Source organism: Euleptes europaea, chromosome 2, assembly GCF_029931775.1.
Source record: "Euleptes europaea isolate rEulEur1 chromosome 2, rEulEur1.hap1, whole genome shotgun sequence".
NCBI lineage: Eukaryota > Metazoa > Chordata > Lepidosauria > Squamata > Sphaerodactylidae > Euleptes > Euleptes europaea.
Window position 1 is genome coordinate 63263002 of NC_079313.1, and position 15837 is coordinate 63278838.

At 39.3% G+C, this 15837-nt stretch overlaps 1 protein-coding gene across 2 annotated transcripts in view; it reads right to left on the reverse strand.

The window, feature by feature from the left end:
• PDE4B (phosphodiesterase 4B) overlaps nt 1-15837 on the reverse strand; it is a 305529-nt gene that overhangs the window by 235482 nt on the left and 54210 nt on the right. Inside the window, exon 1 of one of the 2 annotated variants that reach the window (XM_056867747.1) lies at nt 7324-7815. The exons of the other annotated variant lie outside the window; for it this stretch is intronic. Coding sequence (XP_056723725.1) covers nt 7324-7559 — 236 coding nt within the window. The 5' untranslated portion in view covers nt 7560-7815. Of the gene's footprint in view, nt 1-7323; nt 7816-15837 lie in introns of those variants that run through there. 2 annotated transcript variants of the gene reach the window in all.

The following is a 15837-nucleotide window of genomic DNA, read 5'->3' on the forward strand; positions in this document are numbered from 1 at the left end:
GCTGCCGAAAGGCTCAGGAATGAGCTGCCTGTCATATTCACCTAATCATACCATACACCTAAATAGTTTTAGAACATGGTATATAAAAAGATGTCGTGGATGGGGTAGAGTTGCTCTGGAGCTTTCTTTTCCTCATGTCATTAATTGTTTTAGTGACAAAGAATGAATAGTTTCAATAGTTGCTTTTAAAATTAATTTTACATCCCTACTTTATGGATGGCTTTTTGAGGGCAACAAGGGGCACAAAAGTTTTTTGAAATTTTTTATTTCATTTATATCCTGCCCTTCTCCCAAATGAGGACCCAAAGTGGCTTACATTGTTCTCTCCTCTTTTTTCTTGTCATAGAAACCCTGTGAGGTAAGTTAGGATAAAAGTGTGTGACCGGCCTAAGGTCATCCATTAAGCTCCCATGGCAGAGGAGGGATTCTCCTGGTGTACTTTTAACCTTAAAATCTCAAATCATTGATATTAATACAGAAGAGAAAACACTTTTGATCAAAATTATTTCTCTTTCAGTGATAAAAGCAAGGAATTTGATTTGTTAGCATCTGTAATTTGAAGTGCCTGCTTTGGAGAGATCTAATTTCCCCTCGATGAACTCATATTCTTCTCTGAACACACAAATGTACATAGCAAATCAAAGCACAGATCAATCCCAACTAGAACATACCACTCAAACAACAGTCAACAATGACCTGAGAAAGCAGAGTACAAATTGGTCAGCTCGTATTTGGATTTTCATCATAGCCCTTCAAATGCAATCTTTTTCTAATCTTGCCTTGAACTGGGAAAAGATTTTGATTGACCTGTGACTGGTCCCCGAATACTATACACAATGAATATACAGAGTACTGTGTTAAAAAGCGTTAAGGCTGATCTCAGCAGTCCAATAATTCAGGTTTACATCTAATACTGGTTCAAGCAAGATTTATATCTAAAATTTTATATCAATAGCTCTTTAATAGTATTTATTTTTAGGTTTAGGAAATGAATATTATAACAGCAGTCTGAGACACTTGAATGAAAAGGCACTGAAGACCTCTTCATCACAAGCACCATCACATTCTATTTATCACTGAACATTCTTCATCTAGTTTTAATCTGACTTTATTTTTTAAATGAAGGTTTGTCACTAAGTTTGAGGAAGTTACACATTAGTATTTGAATTTATACAGTAATGTCTACTATGATATGGGGGGGAAGATTCACAGCTAAGCAAATGAATGAATAAGTAGGCAAACTGAGGATATACCTTTCAGCTATCAGGCACGACACTTATGGAATATCTATGTGGCAGAATACTTCTAAATAGCACATGTTGGAGACAAACAAGAGGTGAGATGTCTGTTGCCTTCATGACTTCCTTGTATACTTCCCAGGGTTTTTTGGGGTAGAAGCTATTAAGACCAGTCAGACTATTGCTTTGATAGAGTAAGGTTCTTCTTATATTCTGAAACCATAAGAATAGTTCTATTGGTTCAGACCAAAAAGACAATACCATCCAGTATTCTGTTTCCCACAGTGGCCAGTCAAATATTATGTGGGAGTCCACAGAGGTAGGGCATACAGTCTATAGCCCTTCCCCAGCTAATGCTATTTATAGGGTTGCCAACCTCCAGGTGGTGGTTGGAGAGCTCTCGCTATTACAACTGATCTCCAGGAGACAGAAATCAGTTCACCAGGAGAAAATGGCCACTTTGACAATTGGACTCTATGGCACTCCCCTCTTCAAACCCTGCCCTCTTCAGGCTCTACCCCCAAAATCTACAGGTATTTTCCAATCCAGAGCTGGCAACCCCAGCTATTTAGTGGCATATTGCCTCTGGATTTGAACATGCATTTGCTGTGGCTGGCCTGGGGACACCTCGAATTATGGTGATAAGTGCAGGGGCTCCAACCCCAGTCACAGGGCAAACAAACAGTACAGAATTATCACTGTCTTTACCACTTTTCAACATCTTCCTTATGGACATCACGTCAACAGGATTTCACCATAACTAAATCCTGGGCACATTTAGCACTTAATTCAATGGAGCTAACTCTGAGAACAGAAGTTCAGGTCTGGTTTTTCATGTCTTAGATTACAAAAGTAGCCATGAGAATCAAGTTAACAATAAATTTGAACATTTTCTATCTATAACATTTTTATCCTGGCCTTCATTCAAAGAGTTCAGGACAGCACACAGGGAAGCACATTCAGGGCAGCAACCCTTTATTAGAAGAGACGCAGTAGTTTTTATTGGACCAAGCAATTGCTGAAATCCTGCATTAGTAACTAACAAACTAGTGGTGGGAAGTTCCATCAAGTCGCAGCCAACTTATGGCGACCCCAAAGGGTTTTCAAGGAAAAATACATTCAGAAGTAGTTTGCCATTGCCTACCTCTGCATAACAGCCCTAGACTTCCTTGGTGGTCTCCTATCCAAGTACTAACCAGTTCTGACTCTGCTTAGCTTCTGAGATCTGATGAAACGGGGCTAGCCTGGGCCATCAACATAAGAACATAAGAAAGGCCCTGCTGGCTCAGACCAAGGCCCATCAAGTCCAGCAGTCTGTTCACACAGTGGCCAACCAGGTGCCTTTAGGAAGCCACAAACAAGGTCACTGTGGCTAACAAACTAACAAAAGGAATACAAAAGATAAAGGCTATTGGTAATCTGTTTTGAACTATTGCTTCACAGAACAAAATGCAAGCCGTTTTGAACAAAGGCTACATTAATTAGATTCTGAATAGTCTTTCCTTGCCTGATTTTTTTTAAAATGCAGATAAACCATGAACCTCAAAGCTGCCCCTCCAAGGCTATCTGTATATAATAGCTTTTTAAAGAGCTGGAGTTGGTATTATAGTGCTATCATTGTCTATACATGTTTTTACTGTTCTACCATGGTCTGACAAAACAGATTTTGCAGGTTTCTATAATGCTTCAAGCACTACAAATGAATAAAAATAAAATCACCTTCAAGCTGCACTAGCAGCATCACTAGTATGTTGATCAGTCCAGGACACAATGGCGAAGATTCATTTTTTATTAATTTATAAAAATGTTCTTTCTAAATCAATATTCTGTCAAGCAAACCATTCTAGGGCCTCTTGGAAGCTTACAGCTAAAAAAAAAACCTACGAGAAAATATAACTCTGGCACCAATCTAGAGAAGGCCCTGATCTCACTGTTGTCAATTGCCTCTATGGAAAGTAACATGTGTGCCTGTAAATATTAAAGTCTGGGGGGTGGGGGGAGGATACAGTTTCAGATACCCCACAACTTGTCCAGTCAATTTCACTACTACACTAACTTCTATGAGACAAAGGGAAGCTGCTTGAATTAGAAAAATGGACCAAACAAGTAAATGAAATGCTCCTCAGCCCACACCATTACAATTTTTCTGTTATTGCAATCAATTCTTGGTTTGGGCTAGCTCCTTGATAGCATTAGAGTGTGCGCTGCTCTTCAGAAAATTGCAATCTGTATCTAACCTTTGTCACAGAGTTTTAAGACAGACTAAGGAAACAAAGAGAACCATTATTATAGTAGCAAAGCTGAAAATAAACGTAGAAACCAATAGATACACAGCCTTACTCAAGGGACATCTAAGAAGAGCATACAGACCTTCAGCATAGACATCCTACACAAGTGTATTCCCAAATCCAAAAGCAGAGCTATGCCCAACATTATTGCCAATATTACATTATTAACAGATGCAGTGCAGAGATTTTATTTGCATACCTCCTGTATCTAACCACAACCAAATACATATATATTTCTTCAGGATGGAATATAGCTTTCCAGATTTCAAAAATAAACAAGACAATAAAAAGTGATGTCTTCTGCAAGTCTTATGCAGTTATTAACAGCAACTGGGTCATTTAACAATGTTGTTACACACAGAGAACTTAAAAAAAAGTGTTATCATTTTCTCCAATAAAGACAAATTCAGATCTTACTCACTGAGGAGTGAATGTCGGTAGATTCTTTCACTCTCCATTCTTGTTGTGTTAGATCATAGACAATTGTAGACCACAGTTTTCTTGTGGCTACTGGTAAGTCTTACTAAGGACAAGATGGATTGTTCTTCAGGGAGCAAGTGGAGTTTGGCTCTCAGGAACATACATATTATTCTTATGCTTCTAACAGAATCCTACAGCATAAATCTAAGCCATTTATAAACCACAAATTTCCTGCATTTTGTTCTAATTGGTGACTAGAAGATAGGGCTCCATGGTTTGAAAATATCAGTACTATCACTTGTTTGGCAGGGCAATAAGTGATAGACATATGACTTCAGCGTTCACTAGACTTGGAACTAATGCAAATGGTTGCAGAATACAGTGGCATACTAATTCCTTAGTTAAGGCAGGCTACTCAGGGCAATCTAAAATGAAAGACAAAACCTGTATTTATAGTTTTACAAGACATCCAGCTGTATATCTGAATTCTAATCATGGGCGCCTGCCTCTGAAAAGAAGTCAGTATGATTTACAAGTCAACAATTTACATATTTAACAGTCTCCTCTTAAATGTTATAATATTATACAGCTTATAAAAGAAAAAAATAAAATATTCAAGATTACATGGTATCTCTAAATAAAACTGGTGGTCTCCTGTACAGAGAACCAGGCATGGTGTAGTGGTTAAAAGCAGCAGATTCTAATCTGGAGAACCGGGTTCGATTCCCCACTCCCCTACATGAAGCCTGCTGGATGACCTTGGGCCAGTCACAGTTTGCTCGGAACTCTCTCAGCCCACACAGAGGCAGGCAATGGTAAACCACCTCTGAATGTCTCTTGCCTTGAAAACCCTACTGGGTCGTCATAGGACAGCTGTGACTTGTCGGTACACACATACACATCCTGTACAAGCATACTCCAAAGCAGTTGTTTCAAAGTTCTATGTAAATTAAATTCAAAAACTATACATAGGCCAAAGGCCTATTCTCTGTTGTTTCATCCAAAATTGCAATTTTTTAAAAAAATAAGAGAAGTATCCCTCATCATTTAATTATTAGGTTCAATCAAATGATCTCAAGGGCCAGATATTCAAGAGCCTATGCATACACCAAGTCATGGTTGTCCCCGTCACAGAACTATAAATTAAACATGGTGCATCAATGAAAGAGCATAACAGAGACTCAAACTTCATCAGTCCCAGTTATTCCTGCCTGGATCAGACTGGATGGTTGCATGACTGGAGTCTCTGCCCAGAGGACAGGAAGAGCACCTCAAAGCAGGGACTTGGGAGGATTCTTTCACTCAAGGGGTTGCATCCCCATATCTGGAAAGGAACAGACATGGCTTCAGGGGTCCTGGATATTGAAGTCAGGGTGTCAAATGCACACTGTTCTAAATGTAACAGCATCCCCCTTGTTTAAGACGTCCTTATTCACATAGGTAAACCTCATGAAATCTACAGAACTGCCTAAAATAAAACAATCTGAGCATACTGGATCAAAAGTAAGAACATTTAGGTTGTCCTCGAACTGCTATTATGAATGTGTTTGCAATTTGTTTGACATATTTGGTTTCTTCTGGTAAACAATTAATTAAAAGTTTACTGCATTTCTCATCTGAATTGAATAGGCCAATCACCCTGGCTCTATTTAACAGTAGGCACAGAAAACAAATGGGTAACTTTACTGTCCCAATATAGATATTGCAATTAAATATATCAGCACCAATGTATCTGCTGGTTTATTTTAGTGACCTCTGGCTCCTGCTCCTTCCAATAAACCATGTGTACTGTTTAATGTCTTTATCCATACCCAGTGACAGACGAAATTAACCACAACTCACTGCAGCACTGGAAAACACCTGGCAAAGATTTTAGAAGAGTGAAATGAACATGTAGCAAACTTCTAATCATGACAATGTAATAAAGTTTTAAGACATATTTCATACTATGAAATATGAGTTTTAAAGTTTGTTTAATATATGTTTTAATTGATGTTTTTTTAATTATGTTGTGACCTGCTCTGAGCCCGACTTGCCAGGAATGAGAGGGATATAAATGCAAATAATAAATAAATAAATATAAATATATAAATAAATACTAGGCAAGTTAGTCAACACATTGAAGGACACATCCCAAAACAATATGATTCATATATAAAAAGCTGTCTGAAATGCATATTAGACCTTCAGAGTACAATACTTAATGGTTATATTGGCTTTAATATTTGGTCATATGGCATCAGGTTTTTACCTCACCATGTTATTTTATTGGCCAAAAAGATTTAAATAAACTGTATGGCTGCTCATTTGTTATAGATAAATAACACAAAGAGAAAGAAAATAAAAGCTCTTTTTTGCAAAGTTCTTATTTTAGAGCCACAGTAAGCTTTTTCTAACAAAACATTTTAAATGAAATCTTTTACAGTGTAAATAAATCGGAATCTGAAAGTGCAATCTTAAGTAGAGTTGCACCATTTCAAGTACATTGAAATCTAGGGGCTTAGAAGAGTATAACTCCATTTAGGATTTCACCGTGAAAGAAGAAAAATGGCAATTTCAAGAGTAGCAGAGTACCCAGTCTATATTTATAAAAAATTTCCTCTCATATTTTATTGTGCATCCCTCCCTAACTTATAGTGTTAGAAGTCAACAAGTATATACTATAAGGCTAGAAAACACTATTCAAAAAAATCAAGTTACAAAATATTTGAGAATATAATACATGTTGCCATCTAAAAATGTTGGACTGGGAAATATACCCATGAAAAACATACAGACTTCATATAAAGAGAAAAATAACAATAAAACTAATCCAATCAACGCCTGTTTCTTTTGCTAACTCTTTATTACTTGATTTACCTAGATTAACACACCCATTTCCTATTTATTTGCAGTGACAATCAACTCCAGACTAAAATCAACACAAATGGCTGACAAACCAAAAATGGTCAGTTTAAGGAATCTAGCTGCTAGGTAGATCCTCTCTTCAAGTCCTTTTGGGAGAGGCATATTTTTCCCCACAGTCAAATGACAGTCTAGTCAAAATTCTAGCAAATCACCACTGTTTATATCTGAGTGCAAGATGCCAAAACCAATCAATTTCAACGTAATCTTCATATCAGTACTGATTTTTAAATAAAAAGCTCACTCTTTGGGAAAGTAATCTTCAGAAATAATGTTTACCAAGGCAGTAAAGTCTCATGAAACAGCAAATTATGTGTTTGGAAAAACGAGAGTTGCAAAATGACATAAATAAGCACTATTTAGTTACTGAGGAGGTATTTTGACTAGATCATGTTTTCTGTCCTATAAAGTATATAAAAAAGCAAAACTGCACACATCCTTCTGAAAAGATATCAATACCAAGGTCGCCTTACCATGTATGTGCCACCGTGAAACGCCGACGTTGACGGATGCTTTTATTCACCAGCAACTTTCTGAAAAAGCATGGAGAGTTCCTTGGAGAACTGCGGGGGGAAATTTTTGGAGAGGTGGGTCTGTTCCCTGGCACTCGGGGAAGCTCAAGTTCTAAATGCATTTGATCTTTGAAAGTCTTTATGTAAACCTCTGAGTCCGGAGCCGAGAGTTCCTTGGAAGAATCTTTTGCTGTCATAGCTTGGATGTGACGTTAGCTTTCTCATTCAAAAATCACAACAATAGCACAGCCCGGAGACATTGCTGCAGATTCAAATGCTGATAAATCGACAAGCTCTGTGTGGTCATTCATCGAGATTAGGTCTGGGTGAAAAGCTGCCTAAAGGAACAGCAGCAAAATCGAAGAACATAAGTCAATCCTGTCAGAAAGAGCTTTATCAGTCCTCGCTTTCCCTCTGAAAATGCGCCAAAGTGCTTTCTGTGTCAGTAGCCTCCTTGTGGATGTGGTTTGTCTGCAAGCTACATGGTGACACTCACTGAATTCATTCAGCTGCACATACCAGCTCATGAAAAATTCATCAGGGCTCCCGATCAAGTCTTTTCCCGTATAACCTTATGCTTAAAATACCCGATCAACAGAAATTGATCTGTGTCTTCCTGCCTAATAAAAAGGGCACCGTTCCCATGCCTATTACAAAACCCAGAGAAAAAAAGCTCATTGAAATCCAGCATGTTCCATTTAAGAGTCTTCATTCAGAATTATTTTGTTCAGCCCACACAGCAGTTGCTCCACCTACACTATGCTTATTGGTTCAACTTATTCTGACAAGTGGACTCTCGTTAGTCCTTTCTTGTACTATACATAAAAGGTGCTACAGTACCATATTATATTAATTGGACTGGTTAAAACAGTTCATGCACTCATACCAAGAGACTCCAGTTCTATCATTCTAAGCAAAGGCAAGCCTGGGACTTGGTATATTATTAGAACAAGAAATACAAATACTCAGACACAAAAGCTCTGCTTTAAATGGCAAAATTTAAAAATTCTAATACGTGTAATAGAAAAAAAAATCTTGGCAATTAACTAGCTACAGCTTTGCTAAACCATGAATTCTATAAATGTTTAAGCGCACACTGGGAAGTGGCAATCGTTCTACTGTGGAAAGCTGGAAGAACAATGCAGGAACACATACATTTTTCTTAACGACTAATCAAACCTTAAACACAAACTGGTATAAAATAATGCCAATGTCTAAACAGTGACACAGCTGGGGGGGCGGGGTTAAAAAGGTTACCACTTTATTAAATGTGTCTTGTATGCTGGTGATGGGTAAATGTGCAGCTAATACCATTGCTTTTTAAATCTGGTATTTCTCCTAATGGGGGAACATGTAGGTTTATCAGGTGCTCGCTAATGGTGGGCAAACACCTGTTAATTTTTGCCGATGCCCACTGACGCTCATCTAGTCAGCGGGCGGAAGCACATGAGCATGGGGGGGGGGGTGGCAAACTTCATCGCTGTATGATGGCATCACTTCTGGCATGACACATAAGTGGTCATATCGCACCAGTGCAATGCTCTAGCACTCGGCCCAAAACTCTATGGAGTACTAGGTGAGTACTAGAGAGTCGCCCTGGTGCAATGCCAGGCTTCTGGGTTGCGCCAGAAGTTATGTCATCATGCAGCAACAAAGATCCCCCCCCCTCAGTAAGTATCCTCCTCCTCCTATCTTCTGACAGTTGCCAGGCCAGGCATACATGAAATACCTGGTAGCTGTTATCACTCTCTCTCTTTCTTTTTAAACAATGTTCGTTTCCCTCTGATTCTACTAGCCACCACATTGCTCCCTTGCAATGGAAGGATTATGTTCCTAGACAATTTAATATGCATTTGTTTGCTAGTTGACTTCCAAGTTGGGTTAGAATAGTGGTTCCCAAACTTTTTCAGGCTACCGCCCCTTAGGTTCCATAAACTCATCCCCAGTGTCCCCTACCCTGCCCTAAAAAAAAGCATTATTCAGAATAGCTGTTTGCATGACCCACTAAGGAAGATAACAACAATAAAATTCAAAACAGTAACAAGTGCATATTTATTCAAAATCCAATTAAAACTTTTTAGTTTAATTTATTCAACAAAATTGATGAACATGATCCAGTGATACCAGCTTTTCAAAGTCTGATACTCATTTAGCAACAATCTTAGATACCACATTTAGTAACTACTTCACTGTTCAGTAAATTCTTCATGTGATGGATGAGCTTGATGAAGAGATAGCAGTTTCCCAGTGTCTGGTTTAAAGTCACTCAGCAGGAGTCTTAAATCACCAAATTCAGCAATCCAGAGTACATTTATTTGCTTGGACAAAAGATGGATGATCAGATTAAAACCGTATATGATGTTGGAAATGCAACAAGGAGCTTCTTAAACATTGTTCATAGTGCTCGATAGTTATCAGAAATTTCCTCCTGTAACCAGAACTCTTGATATGATTTCTTAAACTCTGGCTTCATCTCAATGTCATTTTGTAACTCAATTAGTTCTTCCTCCTCTACCCCAACTCCCTCCCTCCCTCCCTTTCGTTCGTCCATCCATCCATCCATCCATCCATCCATCCATCCATCCATCCATCCATCCATCATATGGCTTTATTGACTATATACTGAAGCCTAACCACACTATTTTTAATCTCCCTTTTCCCTTCTAAATCCAACCTAATTAAAAAAGTTTTTACATTTTTATTTTATGCGGAATTACTAAAAGATAAGAGGACAAGGATGTAGTAACATTTGGATCCTTGTCCTGAAAAAGAAAGGAAAAACTTTGATCACTGCTCATAAACAACAGGGTTATCCATCTCTATCTTCACCAAATAAAAGACCTTCAAGGACTAAGACTGCAATCCTGAAAGAAGAAGGGTGAAGCTCCTTAGGAGCCAGCATGATTCTGACCCAGCATATGCCAATTTATCCCAGGATAACAGGCACTTACACTGTCCCAGGGGCAAAAACACCAGAGCTGGGTAGCCGGGGAGCTGCGCCAGCCCCCACCACCAATGCAGCCAGCAGGGAAGTCCTGGAAGGAAAAGCCCACACTGGTGTGGGTGGCCTTCCTGGGGCAAGGCGGGGCTGCCTTTAGGCAGCTTCATAACCCCTTTTCCCCTGGGAACACCCCCTCTCACAGTGATGTGGTTATGCCACTTTTTTGGTGGCAGAGCCCTGTTGTTTTCTGTGGGGGAATTTTCTTTTTTAAACATTTTTAAATTGTTCAATTTTCCATCCGGAGGCTGGGAAGTCTCTGAGGATGTGGCACAGTTGCGCTGCTCCCGGATGCCATGGCTCTTCCCCCCCCTTTCAGGAATGGGCTGCCAGTGAGCAAGGTACCTATCTTCCCAATGTTACAAAAGCACCAACATTCTGAAAAAGGGACTCCAGCAAATTTGCCTTTTAATTCAGGCGATGGTACAGTACTGTAAATTTTAAAAAAATCCTTTTTTCCCATCACAGCGGCTGTGAAACCTCTGTGGAGGCACTGTAGCACCGCCGTGGCCACACTGTCCCCAGCTGCTGTGAGTTTCAGGAATGGGCTGCTAGGCAATCTGGTTATTTTTCTCAGAAATTTTAACAGAAAGGAATCAATGTCCTCTGAAATACCTTGTACCCAAACTCTAGTACCGTAAAGGATCATTTCGTTAATTTTTCCCAAAAAGCTCTTAATGGCTGCTGGATAATACCTCCCTCCTACTGTGTGAAAAGTGATAAAACGTTTAGATATGGTGATATCTTTTAAGATAGAAAATGAAATTGGGCTTTCCAAAATAAACTCTGGGAGAATAGCAGATTTACAGCGCATTCCTAAGGAGAGTTACTCCAGTCTGAACCCATTCATTTCAATGCCCTGTTAGACATCTACATCTAGTTGTTCAATCTTAATATTGCTATTCTCCATTCTTTTTTTCTTAGTCTGAGAGCTTCTTGAAAAAAACAACTATTTTTGATTTTTCTGCATTCCTGATTAAACCTTCAGCCACACAGTAGAAACCAAAACAGCATACACTTCAAACCTATAGACATACAGGATAATAACGCCATATCATTTGCATAAAGTAGAATTGAAAGATCTTGTTGGTTAAGAATGTTTGCATGATAAATAGGTATTGAAACAGCTTTGACGATATCATTAATATATACATTAAATAAATAGGGGAATAAGTGACAACCTTGTTGAACACCTTGAAAGGCAGGAATTGAGTCCATGGTCTGGCCTTCCAAACTGCATCTAATTTTAACTTCATTACCTTAATATATGGCAAAAACGCATGGTCACTTTATCCTCCTTTAATGTGCATTCGATCCTGGCTAAAACAGGGATTAAAGGAGGATAAAGTGACCATGCATTTTCGCCCATAGTCTAATTAGTAACTGTAACAAACGTCTACTAATCATAGGTGATTTATGCAGGACTGTTTCCTTCATGGTCACCTCGCCAACTGCTCCGGTGCTTCATTTCCTGACCTTCAAAGATCACCTTGCCCTCCCTGTGCATTTCCGCACATTTTGTCCATGTTTACTGGATGCTGTTTTAGCCAAAATATGGAAAATGTGAGCAAAATGCACAGAAACACACAGGGAGAGCAAGGCAACCTCTGACAGTTGGGAAAGGCATGCAATAATCAAAACGAAGCACCAGAGCAGTTGGCAGGGTGCCATGGGGAAACAGCCCTACATAAACGGCCATAATTTCCTTCAGTTTCTGCCACAGCCCAGTTCTAGAAATACTATCAAAGGCCAAACACAAATGCATAAAGGCTTCATATAAATGATTATTTACATAAGAAGTATACCTCTTTATCAAGTGAGATAAACCAGACAATCGTACCTCAACCTTCTCAGTATCTAAAATGGATTTATTATTCAATCTGGAATTTCCATCGAAATAATATCCTCAAATCGCTCAGACATATCTTCATGCAGCATATTCAAATAGTAAAAAACACTTGTAGATCATCATTTTGTATCCCACTTCTAGTTCAGACAGGCCCAGAAATTGCTTTAGCTTGCAGTAGCATATATTGCATTTGAATACAGTAAACTTTGAAATAAACATAGAGAGGACATATTTGGCCTTAATAAGATTAACCTCATCTCCTTGCAACTGCAAATTCATTTCATTGAGCTTTACAAATACTTCTGATAAATAAGCAATGTCATGCCTGATATCTTTGAATCCATCTCTGAGCAAAGCATTCATGTCCTTTAAAAAACTCCACAACAGTGTCAAAAAGGTCATAAAAATGTCTCACAACAAACTTCAGTATGAATCAGCAAATGTTCAAAATCTTCAAAATTTTCAACACAGAGCTCCCACAACAGTCAATCATTGAGAGCTTGGGCTTTAATTGTATTCACTGCAATAATGGCACTGTGTAATGACTCAGGCAGGAGATCACTGAGGTTTTTTGCAACCAGATGTTGGCGATGAATGACACAATGAACGGTAAAGACATTTGGCACTGCTTTTTTCAAGTAAGCAACACACCCACGGTAGCAACCAGTCATTGATAATGCTCCATCAGTTGCACAAGTAGGTTAGTAAGCAGAATTTTCTTGTCTTTGAAGAACTGCTCAACAACACAAAATATTGACTACCCTTTGGTATCTGTTTTTAGCTGCCTTGCAGATAACAACTCTTGAACCAAACTTTACTCCTTTATAAAGCGCAAAGAAGCGAGAAGCAAAAATTGATTGCCTGACAAAGTCCCACACTTCAGCAATACCATGATGTAAGGGATTGTTGCAGAAAGATCTCCCCATGCATTAGAAATTAATGCTTAGATCCAAGGGCAGGGACAGAGGGGGTCCTGAGATCCTCAGATACATATTTTTAAGATTCAAGGAATGTCTGAAAAGGCACACACAATTCATTCTCTAATGAAATATAGCTTTAATATCACATTAAAAATTTTCTCATTATCTATATGACATCAGAAAATCATGTTAGAGAGTTTGGATCAGATGTCACTATCTGTGGATGCAAGAATCATGGATCTTTCCCACATTTCCCCCAAATAGTCCTTTCTGAACTCATAAAACTTTTTCTTCCTTGGGATCATGGATAAGTGTGGTCCAATAGCCACATAGTTGGAAAGCTGCAGTGGGGAGAGAAAAGAAGTAGAAATAACCACTCTCTCCTCTCTGTTTTGTCAGCAGAACTGCATTGACAGAGGGAATGCTTTTCAGTGCAATCCTATGCAGAATTATTCAGTCTAAGCCCATTAAAATTAATGGGCTTAAACTGGAGTAACCTTCCTTAGTAAAGTTGCCAGGTCCCTCTTCGCAACCGGTAAGAGATTTTGGGGGCAGAGCCTGAAGAGGGCAGGTTTTGGGGAGGGGAGGGACTTCAATGCCATAGAGTTCAACTGCCAAAGCGGCCATTTTTCTCCAGGTGATCTGATCTCTATCGGCTGGAGATCAGTTGAATTAGCAGATCTCCTGCTACTACCTGGCAGTTCAGGAAACTGTATATACACAAAGTGCAAATATTTATAAGCTACTGAGGTGAAACATAGACCATATACGTGACATATATACAACACAATTATATACAATATGTACAGTTCACACAAAAAATGTAGAGAAATTTCCAAAGGTCTCAACTGAGTACCACAAATATATAGAAGAAGTTCCAAAGGTCTCAACTGAGTACCAAATGAATGCTAATATTGTAATCCTTGTGTAAAGTTCATATAGAGCCACAATCATCGATGGATACGGCCGTTTCAGATCCACAGCAGTGGAAATCTTTCTTCAGTCCTTAATACAAAAGTGCTGTTACATATTCATCATTCCTTCCCACACAGGGTAAGTATGAGCAATCAGACGTCAGTAAAGTACATCACATAGTGCAGCTAGCTTTTGGTACGAGTACAGAGGTGCCGTTTTTCTCCCTACTACCTGGCAGTTGGCAACCCTATTCCTTAGGATTGCACTGTTTGTCCTCTTCACCTCTCCATTGTAGCCATTGTAGCCTCCATTGTAGACACTCCCCCTGTCTAATTCTCAGTTGAGGTCATCAAACAAGGTGACCAAAGCAGTCTCTATCCTGAAATCCTGAGGCACTGACCAGCTTGGTCTCAGCATGGAGGGCAGAGCTGAGTCAGATTTATACCCAGCTTCATCCAACTAGGTCTCCATAATACACGCCAGATCAGTTGTTTTTCCATTTACTGAAAGGCAGTTGTTTTTCCATTTACTGACCTGGCATTCAGCATCAGGCCAAAGGACCCAGTCTCTGCAAAACCAGGTCTCTGTTGACTGGGAGGCAGATTTGTGCGGTTGTTAGATCACATGAATCCTGTGATCCTAGGAATAAGCTTTGACTTACAGATTGCAGGATCCAACCCTTTGAATGAATCCTCAGGTGTGATTTTCTAATGATCCCATAGTTTCAAAAATGCTCATCAACGAACCTCAAATAAACATTTCCCAGTGACCATGTTTTATGCTTTGCAAACACCATCAATAACAGGCTTATGGAAGTGTGTGCCATGGGACGAATTCCCACCCCCCTACACACACACACACACACAATTTCTGAAGTCTGAGTCTCTGAAAATCATGGGGATTTAAAAAAAATACCAAAGTTGGAGAGGACAAGAGAGGAGAGGACTATTCCTTCACTACTCCTGGGGCTCTAATCCCGGAAGTTGGTGAACTCTAAAGGAAGACCTTCACACTGAATTCCCAGGAGTGCAATGTTAATGGATCCTAAAATGGGATACAGATGGGGGATCTGATCATACCTGGTTTTTATACCAGTGAAGCAAGAACAGATTTCACTTAGAAGAAAATGTAGTTTACCGCTTTTAAGAGAGTGGGTTGTGACATTCACTTTTAAATAGTAAAGGATATCTGTGTGAAGTCTAAAGGTATGGCTTTGCCTCCTGAATGAGCTGATACATGGGTGGGTCGGTGGGCAGTTCTGACTGCATGCTGAAGAAAAGGACTCAGTAGAATACCCACTACCTATAACTGGTTGTACAACTTGTTGATTGAGACTTGTCTCCATCTCTGAGCTGAGCATGCTTTTTACAAACCCGCCTACTTGGCTTCAGCCTTCCCAAGCAAACGTCTTCATGTGTATACTAATCCAACCCCATTCCTTGCAGTCTAATTTTTAGAAGGAGAAAAGCCAGGGAGAATGGCTTTTGCAAATAGGAGAAAACTGGGAATTTTCTAGAGCAGAGCAATGACATATTACGAACAAGAGTTTTTTTAAAAAAATGGGTGTTGTTTGGGGTAACCTAAGATCATGGATATGCAGGAGACAACCTCATCATGAAGCTACCTGAAGCAGCTGCTTCAGGCAGTAAATTCCAGAGGGGTGCCATTTTCCTATCTCCAGGCTCATCTTCATGTGCCACTCACAAATGGGCTGAAATTTCAGACCCAGGCAGGGGTGTTTTGCTTTCATTGTGAAAGCGCCTGCTTGTTTGCCTACATCTATTTTTCATAAG